Source organism: Phoca vitulina, unplaced genomic scaffold (genome assembly GCF_004348235.1).
Source record: "Phoca vitulina isolate PV1807 unplaced genomic scaffold, GSC_HSeal_1.0 scaffold35, whole genome shotgun sequence".
Lineage (NCBI taxonomy): Eukaryota > Metazoa > Chordata > Mammalia > Carnivora > Phocidae > Phoca > Phoca vitulina.
Genome location: NW_022589738.1, coordinates 14,396,539 through 14,417,556, shown reverse-complemented (window position 1 = coordinate 14,417,556; position 21,018 = coordinate 14,396,539). Strand labels below are relative to the sequence as shown.

The 21,018-nt window shown below is 40.8% G+C and overlaps 1 protein-coding gene across 13 annotated transcripts in view; it reads left to right on the top strand.

Annotated features, from left to right (window-relative positions):
• Window positions 1-21,018, top strand: part of CASK (calcium/calmodulin dependent serine protein kinase) — a 346,895-nt gene that overhangs the window by 309,141 nt on the left and 16,736 nt on the right. For 4 of the 13 annotated variants that reach the window (XM_032426577.1, XM_032426572.1, XM_032426573.1 and 1 more), the window contains 6 exons: window positions 1,544-1,612; window positions 3,042-3,077; window positions 4,763-4,959; window positions 12,521-12,636; window positions 19,588-19,668; window positions 19,770-19,850. In XM_032426577.1, the coding sequence (XP_032282468.1) occupies window positions 1,544-1,612; window positions 3,042-3,077; window positions 4,763-4,959; window positions 12,521-12,636; window positions 19,588-19,668; window positions 19,770-19,850 (580 nt within the window). The remainder of the gene's footprint in view (window positions 1-1,543; window positions 1,613-3,041; window positions 3,078-4,762; window positions 4,960-12,520; window positions 12,637-19,587; window positions 19,669-19,769; window positions 19,851-21,018) is intronic. The other 9 variants (XM_032426574.1, XM_032426571.1, XM_032426582.1 and 6 more) reach the window with 7 other exon arrangements.

The window sequence follows — 21,018 nt, the reverse complement described above, 5'->3', positions numbered from 1 at the left end:
TGCTCCAGGAGTCACAGTTTTGAAATCTGTAACCTAGAACACAAACCTTCCGGGGAAGAGAGAACGTCATATACACACCTCTCATGTGAAGCGTTCTAATATTCTAAAATCATAGGTGGTCTTCATACCATTTCTCAGCATTGAAGACATTTAGTGAATACAGTTGATCTGTGTTTTTTTAGCTAACTAGGGGATATTGTTAGTTATTAATATACAAGTTTCTCTTGTGTTTTTTAAGTGGTGGAACTAGTTTTAGGGTGGGACCAGTATTACACATGTAAATTCTGCACTTGAGTCAGAAGAGCCCCCCCCTTGCCTTCTTTATCTCTGAAGAGTAGAAAAAATGATACTCCCCTCCTAGCCCTACCCCCAACCTGTTTGACCCTCAGGTGTTCTGGCAGAATTCAAGCCTGTGGTTGGACTCTTCCCAGCTAGGGTAGTACTTCCCAAAGAAGGGCCCGCTGGCCACCCATATCAGCATCCCCCGGGCAAGAGAGGGGAGACCCCTGCCCTCACGCTGGCCCTGCTGACTTGAGTCTCTGGGGGTGGCACCTAGAAACCGATCTGCTCATGAGCATTAGAGAATGCTCGTCTAAGGGAGCCCATTATTCAAAAAGCTAACAAGCTCCAGAAGTTTTCTGTCTGTCTTCTAGAAAAAAACAAGTGTCTTTTGAGCAGACATGTACATCTCAAAGGTTTCAAAGAACTCCACTAAACCAGAAATGCTACAGTGCATATTTTCTTCCTCTCCTCGTGCTCGTCGTTAAAGCTGATTTGGACAATAAGGGAATGGAGCCCAGAAAGGATTGCAAGTGTCTCACACAGTCTAGAGAGTGTGACCGAGGACCACGGATCTAGGGAGAGTGGCTATGCCTCCTGGGACCTTTGCCAAAAGTGTAATATTTTTAGAGGCTCAAGGTTATTGTTTTAATCAGTCTCCTAAAATGATCTAAAGAATAAAGGTTTCTTCTCTGGTGGATGTCTGTCTTTTACCCTCATTAGTAATATTTGTCCTGGAAAGACTCCAAGGTGATTACAACATGAGAAGTCTTTTTCTTTTTCTTTTTTTTTTTTTAGATTTGTTTCACTTCAAATGAGTCATTCAGTAATTTTTGACACTGAGGTACCTAAAAACTATTAAGTACTTTTCAAACCTAATTTTGAATAAAAAATTAGGCAGCTGGGATCTTCAGCACAAGAAGTGTATAGTAATATTTGTCATTTTACAGTCCTTGATAGGATTTTAATATCAATTCCCTCTTCTGGGTCTCACTTAAAGTCAGCCAAGGTTATAGAGTGTTGGAGACAGGAAGGAAATTCTCATGAATGACACGATCATCGCGTACAATAGGTGAATCCTCCAACTGCAAACATTTTTTCATACTTCCGTGAAATCATGCAAGTAAGTCAGTATAGCGCCTTTGCAGCTAAGAAACAAAACCCCAGAGGAAACGGTTGTCAGATTGTGGTTGGAACTGTTGATGTGAATATCTCTGTCTGTGCCGCTGTGTTCTGTGTTAATGAACCTTGTGTCTTATTTCAGAGAGAGTCCCCCTCCACTTCCAGGCAGTCCCCAGCTAATGGTCATAGCAGCACTAACAATTCTGTTTCGGTAAGAACTCTAGCTCCACACAGCAAAGTGTGGCAATTCTGTTGGGGCCACCCGCCATGAGTGTTCTAGTTACATGTGTTCAGTGCAAATACTGTCTTCTGCCCACATACAAGGCTACTACAGCTACAATGCAGTTTACTCCTGGAAAATCTTTTCAACATTTTCTTCTCGTGAAAAAAAAAAAAAAAAAATCCCTTTGATTAGTTAAATTGGAAGAACTGGAGTTCGAGATCGCTTTGGTCACGCTCAAAATATTTCTGTGTCACCCCACTTAGCATCTCTGACTTGGCTCAGACTTAACGCAAAAGGATATATGAAGTGACAATTTGTTGAAATTTCTAAATTTTTTTTTTAATTGGAGAAAGATGAAGAAACAGAAGGATTTTGCAGAGTAGGCATCTGGGTATTCTCGGGCTTTGTAGTTGTCTATTCTGAGTGATATCAGCAACCTGTTTTAGTTTCCGCTATCTACGTTACGAATTGGTGTGCCCTCTGTTATTGTGGTCCGTGCACATATTTTTGTGAATTATAAGCCTTGCCTGGATATGAAAAGCAAAAGGAACTGGCTTCCAACTGCACTTAAGCCACGCTGTTATCACATCTTTAACACAAAGTACTTGATATTTTGACTTGAACTTGGAATTTTACCGTTTTTTTTTTTCAGAACTATTCATTTTGGAATATGAAAAAAATTGTTTTTCATTTACTTAAATGGAAGCACTTAAAGTGCAAGCGTCTGATCTTTCGGGGTAACAAAATCTTAAGTTGCTGATATTGCTGTTGAAACGTACCGCGAGTTTCACTAAATGCAGCAATATCGTTCGTTTGCTATCCACGTGCCCTTTAAAAACACATCAACTGCCTTTAATCAGATAAAGTTGTCAATAATTTAGAGATCATCTCAAACGGAATGATATCAGTAAGAGAAAGTATGGAGGAAAATTTCCTAACGACCTTTGTTTTTAACTTCCAAATAGGCTACCAAAGGAATTCGTTTATAATAGTTTAACAAGTAATACTTTGAAGATGGTGAAAATCCATATAGCCATTGAATTTCTCAAAACTGAAATCATTGCAGTGACTAAGTTAAAAAGGGCAACAGCTCTTTTAAGTTTGGGGTTTTGTTTTTGTTTCTGGTAGGGCCGTTTCACTCACAGTGGCTTTTGTGTTGAAGATGCTGAGTTGTTTCTTAAGAACACATTTTCTCTCTTGCTTAAACTTACCTGCTTTCCTCAGCTTGCTGCTAAATGGCCTGGGTTTGATTTTTTTCAATAACTCAACACTTCTGAGAAATGGAATAATGTATATGATCTCTTTACAACTGAAATCTAGCTCATTTTTTAACCATATTGTAACAGAACACACAAATTACCTTGTACTCTCGAAAAGTAAATGAAAATTTTTCTCCTGGGTTGGCTTTATTCTACAGGACTTGCCATCAACTACCCAACCAAAAGGACGACAGGTGAATAGATATCCTCTATAGAAACTTCTCTAAACTGAGCTGCTAATAGCCAATCCTTTATTAACCCTTTCCATCCCATAATGTCTGCATTTTGGACCATAACATTTAAGCATTGAGAGCTTGTACCATTTCATTTTAACACATTACACATGACTAATTTTCTATAAGGATTTTTTTCCTCACATCTTTGTAGCTGTGATGGTTATTGTAATTTCAACCTGATAAACTTGTGCTGATGGTTTAAGAATTCAGCCTTCGGGGGGGTCTTATGGGCCTGCCTGTGGCGTTGGGGGAAAAAATTGTGAAAGGTTGCAAAACTCCTATAATTCTAAGAATAACTAAAACGTATGTGCTGATGACTATGTTTAAGCAATAATTTTCTGAAATTTTCAAGGCTTTTTCTTAATTTGTATTTGCATGTGGATCTCTAAAAGCCATTTACAATGAAAACTCAGAACATCCTGGCTTTGCATCCCAATATTCCTCTGTTGGGTCACCCGGGGAAAGTGACATGCTGCCTGCCACCAGCAAGCAGCTTCCAGTTTGCCAAGCACTTTAAGAGTATGCATTTCAGGTGCAAAGGCAGAGAGAGGTTAATTTTACAGGCTGGATTTCTGACAAGAAAACTTGAACAGAATAATCACGCACTAATTCCAAAGCCTTCAGGTTGGTTTTACAGTGACTGAAACATTAATACTCAAATTTAATTTCAAGAGGTAGAATTTTTATGGGGAATTTTCTTGGAATTTGGTGTCCAAAGATAATCCGATTTGGGGTTTAGGTGTGCGTAAATTGGCACTTGAGAGAATTCACCCATAGTTTATTCTTCAGACTGCATAAGTGATGCAACATTAGATATCTAGCACCTTATTTTAAAGCATTTGGAAACACAGTGATTCATAAAATGCTGCCATATGATAACCCCTTATGTGCTCATCTGTTTCCTTTTATAATATTTACTAATTACATTGACATATCCTAAAACTCAGAGCCTTGAACTCTGCATATCTTGAAGCTCTGTGCTGCTTTCACGTGGCAAAGCTAGGATTCAGTTATTTTTCTTCTCTAGGAAGAGTAAAATACAGATACAAAGCCGAAATCCTTCTTAAAAACTTAATAACACGATTGATTTTTTTAAATGCTTTAAAAACTGTGTACGTTACGTTTAAGTTTATCAGCAGTGTGTAGCCACACACAGCTGTCTTGTAGGCATTTTACAGCAAGAGACCGACACAGAGTGCTTGCTGCTTTTGTATCACGTGCTGCTTTGGGGTTAAAGCCTCCCCTGAGTGTTTGTGTATATGGTGTAAACGCTGCCACGTGATCATGACAACATGTCCATAACGTCAGCTAAATATATGCAGACTTAAAAATGCTAAGCATACCTCTCTATAATTAGAGACCTAGTCTGTTACAGTAAAAGCAGGTGCTAAGTGTTGATCTTTATTAAACAAGTATTGGCAGCGTTCCCTCCAATTAAGAACAGCAGAGGCTTGAGCCTGCACCCATCAGAGGTCATCCATTGTTTCTAGTGGTAGCAGTTCTGTGCCCTATCTCCATGCATCATTTGGCTTCACCATCTAATGTCCTGTTCGTATTGTAAGTGTTGGTGTGTGGTTATTACGTTAGAGCTGTTTGCTTTCACATCGCCGAGGCAGCCCTTCTTACAGACTCCTGTTTTATAGATCTATGTAAGAGCACAATTTGAATATGATCCAGCCAAGGATGACCTCATCCCCTGCAAAGAAGCTGGCATTCGATTCAGAGTTGGTGACATTATCCAGATTATTAGTAAGGACGATCACAACTGGTGGCAGGGTAAACTGGAAAACTCCAAAAATGGAACCGCAGGTCTCATTCCTTCTCCTGAACTTCAGGAATGGTATGTTTTTGTTGTTCCGTTTTGTTTTACAATAAAAACAAAGCCCCGACCATCCGTTTGTAACCTTCTATTGTTCTATTGTGTAAAACCTGTTTGCTCTGCTAGCCAAACAAAGTTCACATTAGTCATCCAAGAACTCTAAATCCTCAGCATCTTGCAAGTTCCTGCTTAGAGTCAGGTCTTGGTTTTACATAAAAGGAGAGGAAGGTCTAGAGGGAGGTTGAGTGGCTAGCCCTCAGGTCGCAGGTCACGGTCACCTCCTGGTCCCTTAGCACAGCCCCCCACTCCCACATGCTGCTTCAATCCTTTTAGAACTGCGTTTTGTTTTGTTTTAAAGATTTTATTTATTTGAGATAGCTCGTGCGCGCGAGCACGGGTGGGGGCGGGGCGGGGGGGTGGAGGGAGAGGGAGAAGCAGACTCCCCGCTGAGCAGGGAGCCTGCCCGCCCCCCCCCCCCGGGGCTGGATCCCAGGGTCCTGGGATCATGACCTGAGCTGAAGACAGACACTTAACCGACTGAGCCACCCAGGCGTCCCTGTTTTGTTTGTTTTAAAACACCCTCTGCTTGCCCCTCCGCATGCTCTCTCGGTGCTCATTCCACCCCCCACCAGCAGCGGGGAAAACCTCAAAGGCTATGATTCAGGGTCATTCAGGGTATTTGAAGGTAAAATGGGTTTCCCTGTTAGGAGAAAAAGGCAGCCAGAAGCTTCGTTCTTTACCTTGCGAACTCTTTAAAAATGCCTATTTTGTTAGAAAGTTCAAGCGGTGGAAACAGGTTAAAGTCAGAGAGCTTTTTGACACCATTTTTAACTGCGAGAAAAGGAGTTCCAGATTACTATATATTTTAGTAAAATCTATTTCTGCCATTGTTACTATTTGCTAACTTGAACTGTGTTTTGAAAGATGCTGGTGATTTTGCATTCGTCTGTACTTCAGCAATATATGAGAAATCTAGCAAAGAGATGACTTTATATCTGAGTTTTGTTTCATGCAACCAAAAATAGCAACCAGTAGGCATTGGGGCAGTTCGTACCCAAATATTTGAAGCTAGCTAAGAGACCCCAGAGGCCCTGAGTCCGCAGACATTGAGAATTGTTTTCTCACCCCTTTTTCTCACTAGTTACAGGGATTTCTCAGTTAATTTCCTTTGCGTGATTGCCTCCGTCACTATCCCATGTTTCCAAAAATATTCTTACATTTAGACTGTCAGGGCGGATAAGAACTTCAGATGGCATCATTTTCCATGGGGACTCACAGGCCCTGCCAGAGGAAGTGGCGGGCAGCCTTCCATCTGGCCCTGCCTTGCAGCCCCATCTTCAAGGAAGAGTTTAAGCATTAGGATGGACGTGATTTCTGAGTCACTTTCATGATGGATGTTATTATGTCATTAGTGACATTTACGCTTGACAAAATGTGTTCTAACCTGCTGCCATTTTTTAAAAGAATTATGTAGATTCCAGACCTCTTCTCCCTAGTCAGATCATCTGTAGAAATCCTGTTTCACAGACACCTAGAACTCCCAAGTCCTCTGGAAGAATCCTGAGAAATGGCAGTGGGAAAAGCAGATTTGCTCCCTGTCTCCTGTAATGGTGGACTAGGTTATCTAAATCGATCCTCCTGCTGAAAAAAAAAAAAAAAATGAAAAGTGCTGCAGAAAATATGTTTTTGAATATTACCTTAAAAGCATTAAGTAGCCAAAAAGGCATCGGGCAACTGAGTGACAAGTTTTTATGTGAAAGCCATTAATCGAGTGATAGAAAGTAGAGCAGCATATTGGCCCATTTTGCCAAGAGGACACGTCTATTACTGAAAACTTTTCTGCCAGAGAACCAAGGTTAAGACCTAAGGCCTGTACAAGCAGGGGGATCTGTTAGGAGACCCGTCCCCCATTGTCGGGACTGCAGAGACTCTGCCCTTGGGTTTAAGAGCAAGCAGAGAAGTGTGCCCTTGCTGCCCTTCAACAGCTGGGGACTGGGGAGAAGGCTGCCTTGTTACTGAGCAAAGCCAAAGACACAAATAAAAGGAAAACAAAGTTTCCCTAAAAAAATCATGGCCGCTGGTCCGCCTTGAATAGCTCTGTACCCAGATACACATAGCCTGGGACGGTCAGGGGACTTCCAGCCTTACACTTGATTTGAGGCCTCTCCTTTACTAATAGTAGTTCCCTGTATCTGTTACAAATGAAAAGAAAGTCTCTGAAGGAGAACACTTTATGCTAGGCCTCATCCTAGAGCCCTTTCTAACCCCCCACATAAACTTTTACTAGGGCAGCGACCAACGAGTCAAAAAAATAAAAAACAAAAAACCTACAGGCACAAAAGGAAACAAGACCTGCCTGACAGACCCAACAGAGACCCTACTGAAATGACAGGCAGCAGAAACAAACCCAATCCCACTTGACGCAAGGTTTTTAAACAACTGTGCGTATATTTTAAAATCAATAATCTTGAAAAATATCTTCAGAGAACAGGGAAACTGTTTTGAAGAAGAACCAGAAGGACCTGCCAAGAACAAAACACACAGTAACCAAACCTCAGTGGCTACACACCTATTAGGCTAAAATTTTTCCAAGTTTTCACCATCAGGGAAACGGATGAAGAAAGGATGGCATATCCATACAGTGGGATGCTATGAAGCAATAAAAAGGAATGAACTGGGGGCGCCTGGGTGGCTCAGTTAAGCGTCTGCCTTTGGCTCAGGTTATGATCCCGGGGTCCTGGAATCGAGCCCCCCATCAGGCGCCCTGCTCAGCGGGGAGCCTGCTTCTCCCTCTCCCTCTGCTGCTCCCCCTGCTTGTGTGCTATCTCTCTCTCTCTGTCAAATAAATAAATAAAATATTTTTAAAAAAAGGAATGAACTATTGACACACACAATATGGGTAAAACTCAAAATCATTATGCTGAGTTTCCAGGCAAAAAAAAAAAAGAGAGAAAGAGAGAGAACATACTATATGATTCTATTTATATGAAATTCCAGAAAACCAAAACGAATCTATAGTGACAGAGGGAAGAATGTATACATACAGCAGAACTGATGAAACTGTACACTTCAAATATGTTCAGTTTATTACGAAGAAAACAAATTCGGTGAAGGTGCAAAAACTGTAGAGGGAGAAAGGGATTCTAGCTGGGATGACGAGGAAGGGGCCCACTGGGCAGCATGTGCCTTGAGGCCTGAGTCAGACACTGAGGTAGAGGAAGGCATTCCCGGCGGCAAGGAAGAGCAGTGCCGCTGGTGGGCAGCTAAGTTGGTGTGTAGAATGTAGGTGGGCATTCGGTGTCGGTGAGAAAGGTTTGCAATAATACTGTCAGCCAGACCCAGAATCTTGGTTCATGGGTGTTTCTACCAAGTGACATTTGTCACACCCTGTCGATGAGAAATCAGTTGTTTGGGGACCCAGACGCCTTCCCTTCTTTATCCTTGTTAAACTTCATCATGCTTGACAAGGCACACCAGTCAAGTCCTTTGATATATTTTGAGTCCCTGAATGTGTCATCCCTCCCCTTGCCTACTAGACCCTCATCCAAGTCAGCAATGAAAATGTTACATATGTGTTTGAAATTTTCCTCCGGGTTGACCTAAGTCCTACCACGGTTTTCCTGCGCTTACTGAGCTAAAAGAAACAGCACTCATTTCCTGCGTGGTGGGTGAAGACTGGTTTCATTCCTCTGTCATTGCGTCACATATAGCCACACCACAAATTTTTACTGGGACCTTTTTACTTTTATTCCTTAAGCTTAAAAACATTCGTTATAAGATACTCTATAGACTGTAACATAAGCTTCGCAGGGTCAGGATTTTGTCTCTTTTAACCTGTCAAAAATTCCTCGGTCTTGTTTATGCTCCCAAAGCTCGTGTGCCTCACCGAAGCCAGAGCTATGGCTACAGCACAGATTGGCTTGTACTGGAAGAATCCCCACAACAAAGGCTTCATCAGCCTCCTCTGTATGCCGCTTAGGTAATACGCGGACATTGACGTTGACGCTGTTGCTGAGCATTCACAGCATTTCCCAATAAGTGTCCTTCTCCTAACCAAAAAATAAAGGAATAAAAAAAAACCCTCAATGAACAAGAGAAAATAAGAGACGTGGAGGACAGTCTTTTCAAGAAGAATAAAACAGTTCCCAACTCCTTTCATAATGCCAGCATTACCCTGATACCAAAATTCACAAAAGGCAATTCAAGAAAACTACAGATGAGGCTCCCTCATGAACATAGATGTAGAAGTTCTCAACAAAATACAGCAATATATAATAAGGATAATACATCTTGACCCAGTAGTGTCTGTACTGGGAATGCACAGCTGGTTCAACATTTGAAAACCAGTCAATCCAATCCACTGTATTAATGGACTAAAGAAAATCCACATGGTCCTATCAGTAGATGCAGGAAAAGCACTTGGTAAAATTTAACATCCACTCATGATTAAAACCCTCACAAACTGTGAATCGAAGGGAACTTCCTTAACCTGATTGAGAGCATCTACCATAAACCTACAACAGACACTATCAGAAAGGAAAAAAATATTGCAGGTGATATGTTTCTGTGTGTAGGAATTCAAAGGAATCTATAGATAAACCATTAGAATTAATAGGAGAGGTCAGCAAGATGGTTGATATAAAGTCAATATACAAAAAGCAATTTCTATTTACCAGCAAAAAAGAGAAAATAAATTTTTTAAAGATTTATTCATTTGAGAGAGCAAGCACGTACGTGCACAAGCAGGGGGAGAGGCAGAGGGAGAGGGAGAAGCAGACTCCCTGCTGAGCAGGGAGCCCAATGCAGGGTTCGATCCCAGGACCCTGAGATCATGACCTGAGCCAAAATCACGAGGGACACTCAACCGACCAAGCGACCCAGGTGCCCTGAGAAAATAAAAATTTTTTACATACCATACATAACACCACCTGCATCACCTTAATACTATAAAGCATTCTTGAAAAAAAAAAAATAGAAGTTAAATTTGATCAGACCTCTAGATCTAACTACCTATTTGGAGGAAATGCAAAAGACAGGGATTTACTGAAGACACCACAGGGATGAAATCAGAGAAATCCAGACTTGGAAACTATCGGACAAACAACCAGTTTTTGCGACAAATATATTGCAAGAAGGAAAAGGAGAGAGGGAACCTATAGATTTAAAAGGAATTTAAGAATATTTAAGGAGGGAATGATACAAACTTAGATTTGTTTCAGAATAATCTAGGGTGGATAGGTTGTAAATACAACAAGCCAGGAGTTAAGAAATGCTAGAGCTGGGTTGTAGGTATTTGGGGTTCATTACTCTCTACTCTTGTATATGTTTGAAATTTTTTAAATTACAAAATTTTTTTAAATACCATTTGTATAACCTCTTTTTTTAATCAACAAGCTAGGAGCAAATCTAACAAAAATGTTCAAGACACAGGAAAAATTATAACATTGAGACATTAAAGAATACTTAAACAAATGGAGACATACTGTATTCAGGGACTGGAAGACTCAGTGTTGTAAAGATGTCTATTCCTCCCAGATTGATTCATAGATTCCATGCAGTCTTACTTGTTTTTGAAATTGGCAAGCTAATTGTAAAGTTTTCTTGGAAATGCACAGAATCAGGAATAGCCAAGATGTTCTTCTAGAAGAATAAGGAGGGAGACCTTGCTCCACCAGATACCAATACTTACTATAAAGCTGTAGTCATTAAGATAATAAGATACAGGCATAAAGATGTTCAAATAGACCAATTGAAGAGAATCCCAAAACACTCCCATACATAAATAGTCACTAGTGAGGAATGGATAGTTTTCTCCGTAAGTCATGCTGTAACAATTGAGTGTCCATTAGGGAAAAAGAGAAGAAAGAAATCGGACCCCTAATTTCACACCATATACGAAAATCAGTCCCAGTGTATTAAAGGCCAAAATATGAAAGCCAAAACTATAAACTTGAATAAGATCTTCAGGAACAAGGAAGGATTTCTTAACATATCAAAAATACTTTCCAGGGGCGCCTGGGTGGCTCAGTCGTTAAGCGTCTGCCTTCGGCTCGGGTCATGATCCCAGGGTTCTGGGATCGAGCCCCGCATCGGGCTCCCTGCTCAGCAGGAAGCCTGCTTCTCCCTCTCCCACTCCCGCTGCTTGTGTTCCCTCTCTCACTGTGTCTTTCTCTGTCAAATAAATAAATAAAATCTTTAAAAAAAAAAAAAATACTTTCCATAAAAGAAAAGATGGCTAAATTTGACTTAAACTAAGTTATGTTCATCAAAAGATACCATAGGAAGAGTAAACAGGCAAGGCACAAAATGGAAGAAGGTATTTGCAACATGTATAACTCACAGAGGTGTAATATCCAGACCACATAGAGAATTCCTACAAATCAATGAGAAAAAGACAACTGGAAAAGGAAAATGGCCAAAAGACTTAAACACTGTACAGAAGAAGAAATCCAATCCAGTAAACCTGTGAAAAGGTGTGCAATCTCATTAATAATCCTTGAAATGCAAACTCAAAGCACAGCCTGATTCCATTAACTTGCCCACTGTGGTGGCTAAAATTAAAGACGGATACTACCAAGTGTTGGCAAGGAAGTGGAACACCAGGAGCTCTCACACTTCGCTGGTGGAGTGTAAATCCGTACAACCTCATTGGAAAATCACTTGTCATTCTGATGGTGATTTTGGATTCTCCTTATATGTGGCTCACTCGGGGACCCCTGGTTGGCCCACAAGCAAACTCATTAAGCAAAACCACCTGTGGCAATATCCTAAAAGGCAAATATTTGCTTAGATTAAACCTAAGGGGACAACTTCTTAATAACATTTGTGCTGAATACTATAATCACATAGAAAATTAAAATTCTCTGATTGTAATTCCAACTGTGGATTTAATTAGTGTTTTTTTCTTAGACTAGAATTACCATGTAGTAATAGTACCATTTATTAAGCATCTACCGTGCCTACCACTGTGCTGAAGACATTCTTTCCATTTTTTTGTTCTGATCCTTTACGACAGCCATCCAGGAGGCTAAGAAACTTGCCAATAGAATGTCCTGGCCAATCGTGTGGGCTCTGGTGCCAGCCCTCACTCACCCATGTAAGCTGTGTGGTTTGGGTCAAATTACTGAACCTCTCAGTCCTTTGATCCCCTCATCTGTAAAGCGGTGACACGATTTCATGTGTTGTTAGAAAGGTCAAATGAGTTAATGCATGTACATTTCCTAGGAAAGCACCTAACACTAAATTGGCACAAGGTCATGAGTGATAGAGCCAGGAGTCAAACCAGACCTGTCTGAACTCAAAATCCCACGCTCTGTCCACCGCATGCCACAGCCATGAGTTTAGGTTGCTCAGCTGCGTTATCAGTTAGCAGGTGCCCCGGGAATGTGATGTCATTTTATTATAAGCCTGTGTTTTTAAAATATCTCCAGTAAATTGTCATGAAAACCAAAGAGCAAGCTTTATCTTGAAAAGTCTGTGAGGAGTATGTTCATACAGGCTTGTATCAAGTCTTCAAATGAATGATTTTTGTCAAAATACAACTTTACAGGAGATTCTCTCTCTCTCTCTCTCTCCCTGCTAGGCGAGTTGCTTGCATCGCCATGGAGAAAACCAAACAGGAGCAGCAGGCCAGCTGTACTTGGTTCGGCAAGAAAAAGAAGCAGTACAAAGATAAATACCTGGCAAAGCACAATGCAGGTAGGGAAACATACGAGTGTGGCTGAGGCCGAGTGAGCACGGCAAAGACAGAGGTAGATCTCACACCTCAGTTCGGTCTTCCGAGTCCTCCTCCCAAAAATCCCACCCAATGAGGTCTTCATCAGCCTGCCAAACTTTTAAGAAAGCCCTACCTGCAATTATGATGTTGGTTATTTGCCAGCCATTTTATAGAGTTCTACTTCATAGGACGAAAATGCTATTTGGAAATAGTCTTCTCTGGAACTAAAAGAACCAGTACATTCAGTCCTCCCCTGAGAAATGAGAGCTTGAGGGTTTGCGGAGTCACCGGGATCCTTGCCTCCTTGCTGAGATTGATCTTGAGCAAATCTCCTCCCTCCTCACTCCTCTCTGGCCCTTGGACATGGCCCTGTGGCACGTTGCTAAGGGCAGAGGGGCGCTCTTCACAGAGCCGGGGCGCAAAGGGTCTAGCGATGGGGTCAAAAGAGCACAGATGCCATTGGATACTAACGGCATTTGGTCCGTTCCTGGGACTAGTGGTCTCCTCCTCCCCCCCCCCCCCCCCCCCCCCCCCGTTATTTCCTGGCTCCTAAAAGACCAAGAGCATGATCTCGGCCTTCCCTTCACACTGTTTGTCTATATGAAAACTTGAGTTCAACCTAAGTCAAAATACTCACTTGTTTGCTAAAAACTGAAATGAATGCCAAGCATGATCCATCCTTGCCGTAGAATTCCCAGAAGACTCACGGGATGTAAGTTAAGCTAAAGGAAATGCATGCTGATATACAGAGTGGGATTTACTTATTTTCAGTAACTTCTCAGTAAGACTCCTTTTTATAAGGGACTTGTTCTGAGGAATTCAAGCCCCAATATTGGCATTAGATTAGTTCCCAAGGTTTCAGAAATAACTCCAAAAATAAAACCTGTGGCCAAAAAAAAAAAAAAAAAAAAATCAAATGAATGCAGTCATGCATACCCAATTTGGCAGTATAATATTTCTGACAAATATGAAATGCACTTCTGTCTAGAATGTTATATCATGTAGTTAGCATCCACCAGAGAAAATTATTTACAAACTCTGAATTGCTCATTTCTTAATCAGCAAGTAAAAGTACGCATTTTGAAATACTGCATCACGTGGGATGAACGTGAGTGGCCACGGGTTCATTTCAAATGATTCAGTTAAATGAGGAGTCATTCCCTTCATGTTGGCCACACTGTACCCCATTTTTAATTCCAATAAAATATATCCTTTCTGATTCTTCACCACTACAGAGCACTAGTCTGATAATGGCTTTTTTTTTTTTTTTGTCTTATAAAGGGAAGAAATATTTAAGGCAGATTAAACATAATTTAGCGACTGTTAATTGTAAATGCTCAAGTAGTACTTTTTGAAGACGTTCACTGTAATGTCAGCAGAATGTCGTTTAACACAAAACGTCAGTGGTTACTGCCAAGTCATCTTCATTTCCATCAGCTTCTAACAGGCTCACAAGATGTGTTGACATTTTATATATGTATGTACATACATATATAAAACCTAATCGTTTTTATAATTTTAAATGATGTATAGATATAGCTGGCATTATAATTTGAACCTAGAAAGAAAAGCAAATTGATGGCTGATTAAGGTTGTTAATCCATCACTAGCTTTATATTCTCCTAATGGAGGACATGTAGACATAAGTATTCAGCATGCCAATATTCTTTAATTCAGCTGTGAGGGAAAATAAGAAGGCAGTTGATTAGAAAACTAGAATCTCTCCACTCTGACAAAGAAACCGTTGACTTGTTCACTCAAGAATTTTGTCAGAGAATCAGCATGCAATCTGGCGGCCGATGTTTTCCACAGATCACTTTTTCCATTCTTCCACCACGGCCATGACCTATCTTCCACTGTCCCCGCCCTGCCCGACTCCCTCGTAGGTGGTGCTCAGTGGTCCTGAAAACACACCTGTAAGCCTAACGGGCAACCTGAGTGAGACAGGGTCCGGAATTAGCACCCCTGAGTGGCCCCCACAGCCTGGGCAAATCACTCGGCTCCCGTGGGCCCCGAAATGAGGAGATTGGGTTAGTCAGTGAAAGACATCCTTTCTAATTCTAAAACTCAGGGCATCTCCGCTTCTTTCCTCACTGGGCCTAACAAATGGGTAGCATTTAATGAAGCCAGGCACTCATTTACTGCCCCTCATCTCAGGCTTGAGCTCTGGCAAACGCTGCTATCAAGTTCGAAGGGTCTCGCCCTTGATAACAGAAGGCAGGAGCCTCCTAGGGATGGAATAGAATTGCTTTTTTCTCTATCATCTTCGGACATTACACCTCCTATGCAAAACCATGGACCTATCCAAGTTCTTGTAAATTTATAACTTAGGGAGGAAGGGGGGAGGGAGCCCCACCTCCACCACTGTTTTGTTATCTTCAGCATTTTCCAAAGCAGTGGTGTTTGGGGCCCCCGAGCTGTCCCCATCATGCTTACGGTCCCCTGTGTGTGTCAGTATTTGTCACTGCGTGCGGGACCCTCCTTTCACACCGCTTGATGTGAAGTCTCAATGTCTTATAAGGTCCTTGGAGAGCCACTCACGGTTCCTTGTAGCACTTGAGTTTAGGTGTATTTGTGATGGTCTAGTCAGAATGTCCCTGCTGGGATCCCCTGCCCACCGCCTGCCCCCACCCCCAAATCAAGCCTCATGAGCTCTCCTATTGGTGTTTCTGCTCGGGAAAAGATGTCCAGCTTTTTTCCTGGACTTTCTGAAGCATGCTGCCTGGCAAGGCCTTTCTGTCACCATCTCTTCAGGCTCCTTCCCCTTCACCCACCAACCCTTCCATTTTGTTCACGACAAAGTCCACAAGAACCATTTACTTAGTGGTCACCTTTGCTTGACAAGAGATGAAGTTGTCAGGAAAGGGAAGTCAGGTATTTTATCAGCTGTTCTGCCTTGAGCCATGATGAAAGGCCATCCAAACATGCGACGAGGCCTATATAAGGAAGGACCTGGTGTGAAAGAGAAACACATACTACTGAACTCCGTCAGTACGGCGGGTGCTTTGAGAACTTTGAAACATCATATTCTTTAATGCCAAGAACTAGCCAAATGGGCTCATGGGCCACAAACCAAACAGTATTTCTGAAGGATTTTTCTGGCTTTTTCAGAAGTTGATTGTCAAATACAGCGGGTGGGGGGCGGGAATCTTCTAGTCCTCGTCCAATCCAAATAAGGGCCGTGTGTCTTATTTCCTGCTTCAAATCTTTGAGAATTCAGCAGATATTGATGGCAAGATCCAAACCTTCTCATCAAATTCTGAAGTTGTTTACGTTTGTAATAAAAATGAAAGATGGGAACTTGGTCAATGTCTAGAACTGATGGGAACAATGATACTAGAATTGTTCCCATTTCTGTCACCGGGACATCCCACGTGTCTAGCTGTAGCAGAATTCTATTCAAGCTATGTCACCTCCATCTCACATTATAAAATGACAGTCTTTTAGCTGGATATGACCGATAAATTAGTTTTGTTTTCCCCATACACGGTATTTGAAAGAATTGTAACTAGGTATTACATTTGAAAATCGGATATTTAACATAAAAATCTGGGTTTCTGCCTTGCCTTGAAAGAAAAGAGAAATGTGGTGACACTAGGCCCCCTTTCTCCCATAGCGCCGCCGGGTTGTCGATGTCCCTTTTGGCTGGACACTCATTCCCTAGGACCCAGTGCTCCATTTGTGCCCCCGGCCCGCGCACGTAGACGCATTCACTGCCCACCCAGCAGCTGCAGGCAGCTGAGTGCACGCCCGGCCCGAGTTACCAGTGTGCGAGGCCTTTTCTAATGGGAGGTTCTTACAGTATTTGAATATACTTACAGTTTTTCCAAATGAGACAAGGAATCGATGCTAAAGGCTTATTTATGGAAAAGATTCAACTGGAAAATACTTACCTAAACACATAAAAGTGTCATAAATATTGAGTAGCTTACCAGGAAATCAGGATAATATGAGCAAACTATGCCAGACAGTATTTCTGAAGCCTTGGGAATAGATTTGATTGTGGTGTGTGTAGTGTTTACAGCAAATACATTTTCTGCAACGCATAAAAGATGTTTAGCCACATAAATTTGATGCAAAAAGCATTGTCAGGATGCTAGAACTATGCCCTTGAGGCATTGAGATTCCTCAGCCCTAGGACTTCCAAAATCAGTTTCAAGATCAAGTTACTAACGTAAACTTGAGGGGAAAAAACAGTCTTCATTAATTCATTTTTTTAACTGTTAGAGCCTTGAGCAGTGGTATTTCAATATCCCAAGATAGTCCATTTACATACGTACACATGAACCCAGAGGGTTTCTACAATACCATTCATAGGCGTGCTTAAATGATGCTTAATACCACAAATTAGTAGTTGAATAGGTTTTAAAAAACTATTACTTTTTTTCTCTTCAATACAGAGAACTCTTAAGACAACAAAGAGTGGTCCATCAATCCCACTGCCCTGTTGGGCTTTTTTTTTTTTTAATAAAAGTAGTAGGCACCTGTGATTCGAAATTGCAAACAGTACAGGAAGGTACAAACTGAAAAGCAAAAGGCTTCCACACCTACACTTCCTGAGGAAGGTGTCTCGTAACTATTCCCAGACCAGATGTCCATGCATATTGCTAGCAAATCAAAACCCACTGGCTTTTATATAAGGATATTGTTGGATTTTTATTAAAATGAGTTTGTTTCTTAATGTGATTTATTTGCCTCATGTTTAGAATATTGCATGGTAAAGTTTCTTTTGTGCATATTATACTTTTATTTTACTAATATATTAAAAGCCATATTTCAATGACCCCTGTACATTTTTCATGCTGTCTTACTCCCAATGGCCTCTGTGCATGTAAGTAACCTGTTGAGTGACTATGCCTCTTTGTTTTTGATGGTTTCCTTTCATTCAGTCCTTTTTAAAAAAAAAAAAAAATCCGCAAACAACATAAAACTTTTAAAAGTTCAGCCTTTAAGTGTTCTCCTTATATTCCTTGTATGTCTTATTTTTAAATACTCTTTTATTGTTTCTCGATCCTATGACCATGTGCTGATTTCACTTAGACCAGAGTAACCTCTTCATGCTACTCGCTTATGGTTAAGATATCGATGTGTAACATACCTGTTCATTTGTCCGTGCTGTCAATTGTTAATCTCTAACTCATTCTTATGTGTGTCTAAAAAAAAATGACCAGTCGTAAGTGGGTAGGATGCCATTCCGAAAGCTTGTGTCATCATCATCTTGCTCTTTTGTGAGATGCTTGATTATTTTTTTATATTAGAATATATCAGCTTGTTGACGCACCTCTTTCATAAGCATCCTTTTTCTCGATGGAAACCTCACTCAGAGGGCAGTGGGTATAAAAAGCGATGCCGTAAGCACTCCTGCTTTTCTTTTTGCAACTCTGACACTCCATAATCACTGCAGCATGACCAGCCAGCTCGAGCACGCACAGAACTTCATGTTCGTTTTGATTTGGGGAGTCTGCCATTCTAAACACAGAAAGCATTTCTTGGTTTTTAGCTGTTGCTAGAGAATTAAAGACTTCGAGTCAACCTTTCTGGAATCAAGCTATCAAAAGGAAACAAAGGCACAGATACCCATTAACATGCACTAACCCTTATTTTAACACATTGTATTTCTTTTTTTTTTTTTTTAATAGCCTGGGAATGATACTTTTGTTCGTTTGTTCGTCTCTGATCTGTTGCACTTGAGAATATCCTATTTTGCATTTTAAGGTTCTTTGCTACTGGGAAGATCACAAATGTTAAGGACTGAGCTGAGAGCCAAAAAAGCATTTGGCCATATTGTTTCAGGGAGGAGAAGCTTCTCTTAGTGATTGACTGAAGCATCCCAGATCCCTTTACGGCACCATGGAATCAATAGTATTGAATTTATTTCAACCCCACTGAAATCTAGAGCTTTATTGAGTCTTCTTAAAAAAAAGATATTTCAGTGTGTGCCTGGCAACATTTGGGTATTACCACACAGAAAACTATTATAGGAAACATTGACTCGTGATTTTAGCCGCCTTGTGAGAATTTTCAAATGGACTACCTTGAACTTCAACAGGAATGGTCATCCTCTCGGGAAGGTTTTTGTAACAGTTTTGTTAAGAGGCAGGTTTCCAAAAACCATTTTTGAAAGCATTTCTTCTCAGTCTGTAATGATCAGAGAACTCCCCTTTTGCAAAGGTTTCCGAGCTCAGACTCTGCTTCATGCTTCTTTCCATTCTGTCCATCCTGACTTATGGCACACGGGCTGACAAAGTTCGGGGCCCAGGGAAGCATGTCCCCCTACTTAAGATACCCAAGACTTTCCATCGAATGGATAGCTGGGTTACAGTAAAACTTGTGGGATGCTCGTTTCAAAAGCTTGTGAAATCAGTTACAGAACTTGACTTTGAAAGAAATCTAGCATGCTACCCTGAGCAACTCTATTGAAAGAAAGAACCATGAAGTCTAAGACCAGCTGTCCATGCATCTCTCATCCATCCCTAGAGATAATCTAGTGGCCTTTTTCTTGGTTAACTTTAGTTGCATTCATGCTATATTCATGTTGGTCACTGTCTGCAGATTTTTTCTTTTTAGTATTGCTGATTTCTTAGAATTGCAAAAATATGAACAGCATGTGGTTTTGAATGACTTTGTATGACTTGTTGGATACCGCATGACAAGATATGCAGTATCTCTTAGAATTTGGACTTTTATGCATGTGCTCAACATAATCTTTGGATGCCCCTGGTTCTAAAGTGCATTTTCATGGGCTTAAAACTGAAATTTTCTCCCAAAAGGTTATAGGACTAAAATTACATGTAAGCTACGGATATAAGTTGGACTCATATTTTTTGAAGACATGGTTTACTATAACTTTAGTTCTGCCAGTAAAATTTAAGTGACGTACATGAAATACTCCTTCTGTAAATTTACCTTTCTTCTAACTCTTTGCATTTTAGTGTTTGATCAATTAGATCTTGTTACATATGAAGAAGTAGTAAAACTGCCAGCATTCAAAAGGAAAACACTAGTCTTGTTAGGTAAGTTTGATTGTACAAGTGGCTTTCTTAGTCTCATCTTCAAAACATTCTGTGAGTGTTATTAACAATTGTCAATTTCACCTTTTTAAAAAACGACATAGGTGCGCACGGTGTTGGGAGAAGACACATAAAAAACACCCTCATCACAAAGCACCCAGACCGGTTTGCATACCCTATTCCACGTAAGCAATGTCTCACTCTCTTTTAAGTATATTTTTCCTGGTAGTTTTTTAATATTGTAATTGACATACTGTTTTCCATTACTTAAGTAATAGCTGCTCATTATGGGAAATTTGGAAGATCCAAAGCCAAACAAAGCAGAAACTGAGTTAACAATAATCCCAACCCCATTCCCCCAGGAATGGTGCTATAAAACATTCTGTTGTAGACTCTCCCAGGCTTCTCTCATTGCAAATGTAGGTCGTGTGTGATTTGTTTGTTGTTGTTTTTAACAAAATTGGGCTCATCCATCCTGTTTGTAACCTGATTTTCCCAGCAGAGTGGCATAAACATGACTCAGATGATTTATTCTTCAGAAGAACTGGTCTGAATGATAGGATAGTTTTCTTTGATAGAACAATGTTCTCCTTAAACGTACCCAAGTTAATTGACTTTCCTCCCTTTGAAAACCCAGTGTGCTATCAGTTGTTTATCATAAAGAATTTTAAATATGTAACATTTTTATTCCCCTTAGTTCTTCTGTCTTACCCTTAACTTCTTGCCCTCTGTTTCCTCAACTATAAGATGAAGTAATTCCAGGAATGTACAGAGGGCCTGGGATCAGGAAGCACCAGCAAATACCGGATAAATAGCAGCCCTGCTACTGCTAGTATTGTTTTTAGTCTTGTTTTTCCAGAGTTTACAATTTGAATCCCAAAAGCTTTCTGATAGGTAGAGTTTTGCTGGAGGTGGGGAGAACTAAAGAAGGAGTTGTAAGAGCAAAGAGAGAAAATGGGAAGATGGACTCCACCCAGTAGGGCCTTCCAGAAGCCACATCAACACCACTTGCGGGTTTCTCTCCACCCCAGAGAGCCGTGAGGCTTCATAAGACGACACTCTCCCCTCCAGAACCCTATCTGATTTACAAAAAAAAAAAAAAAGGAAATTCATCAGATACCGTTTCAGTTGGTCCCTCTGAGATTTTCTTAGTAAAACACTTTGAACTGTTCTTTTGATTCTCACGTCTAGATCTTGAGTACAGCAAGCTTAACTAACATCTAGTTTCTTCTTGATCACGTAACAATTGAACGTCCATGTTATTAAATGGCCAGTTAGCTGCCTTGGTTTTGAAGCATACCATTGCCAACCTCGGTCATGAGGTCCCTCTCTCAAATATTGGACCCCAGATGT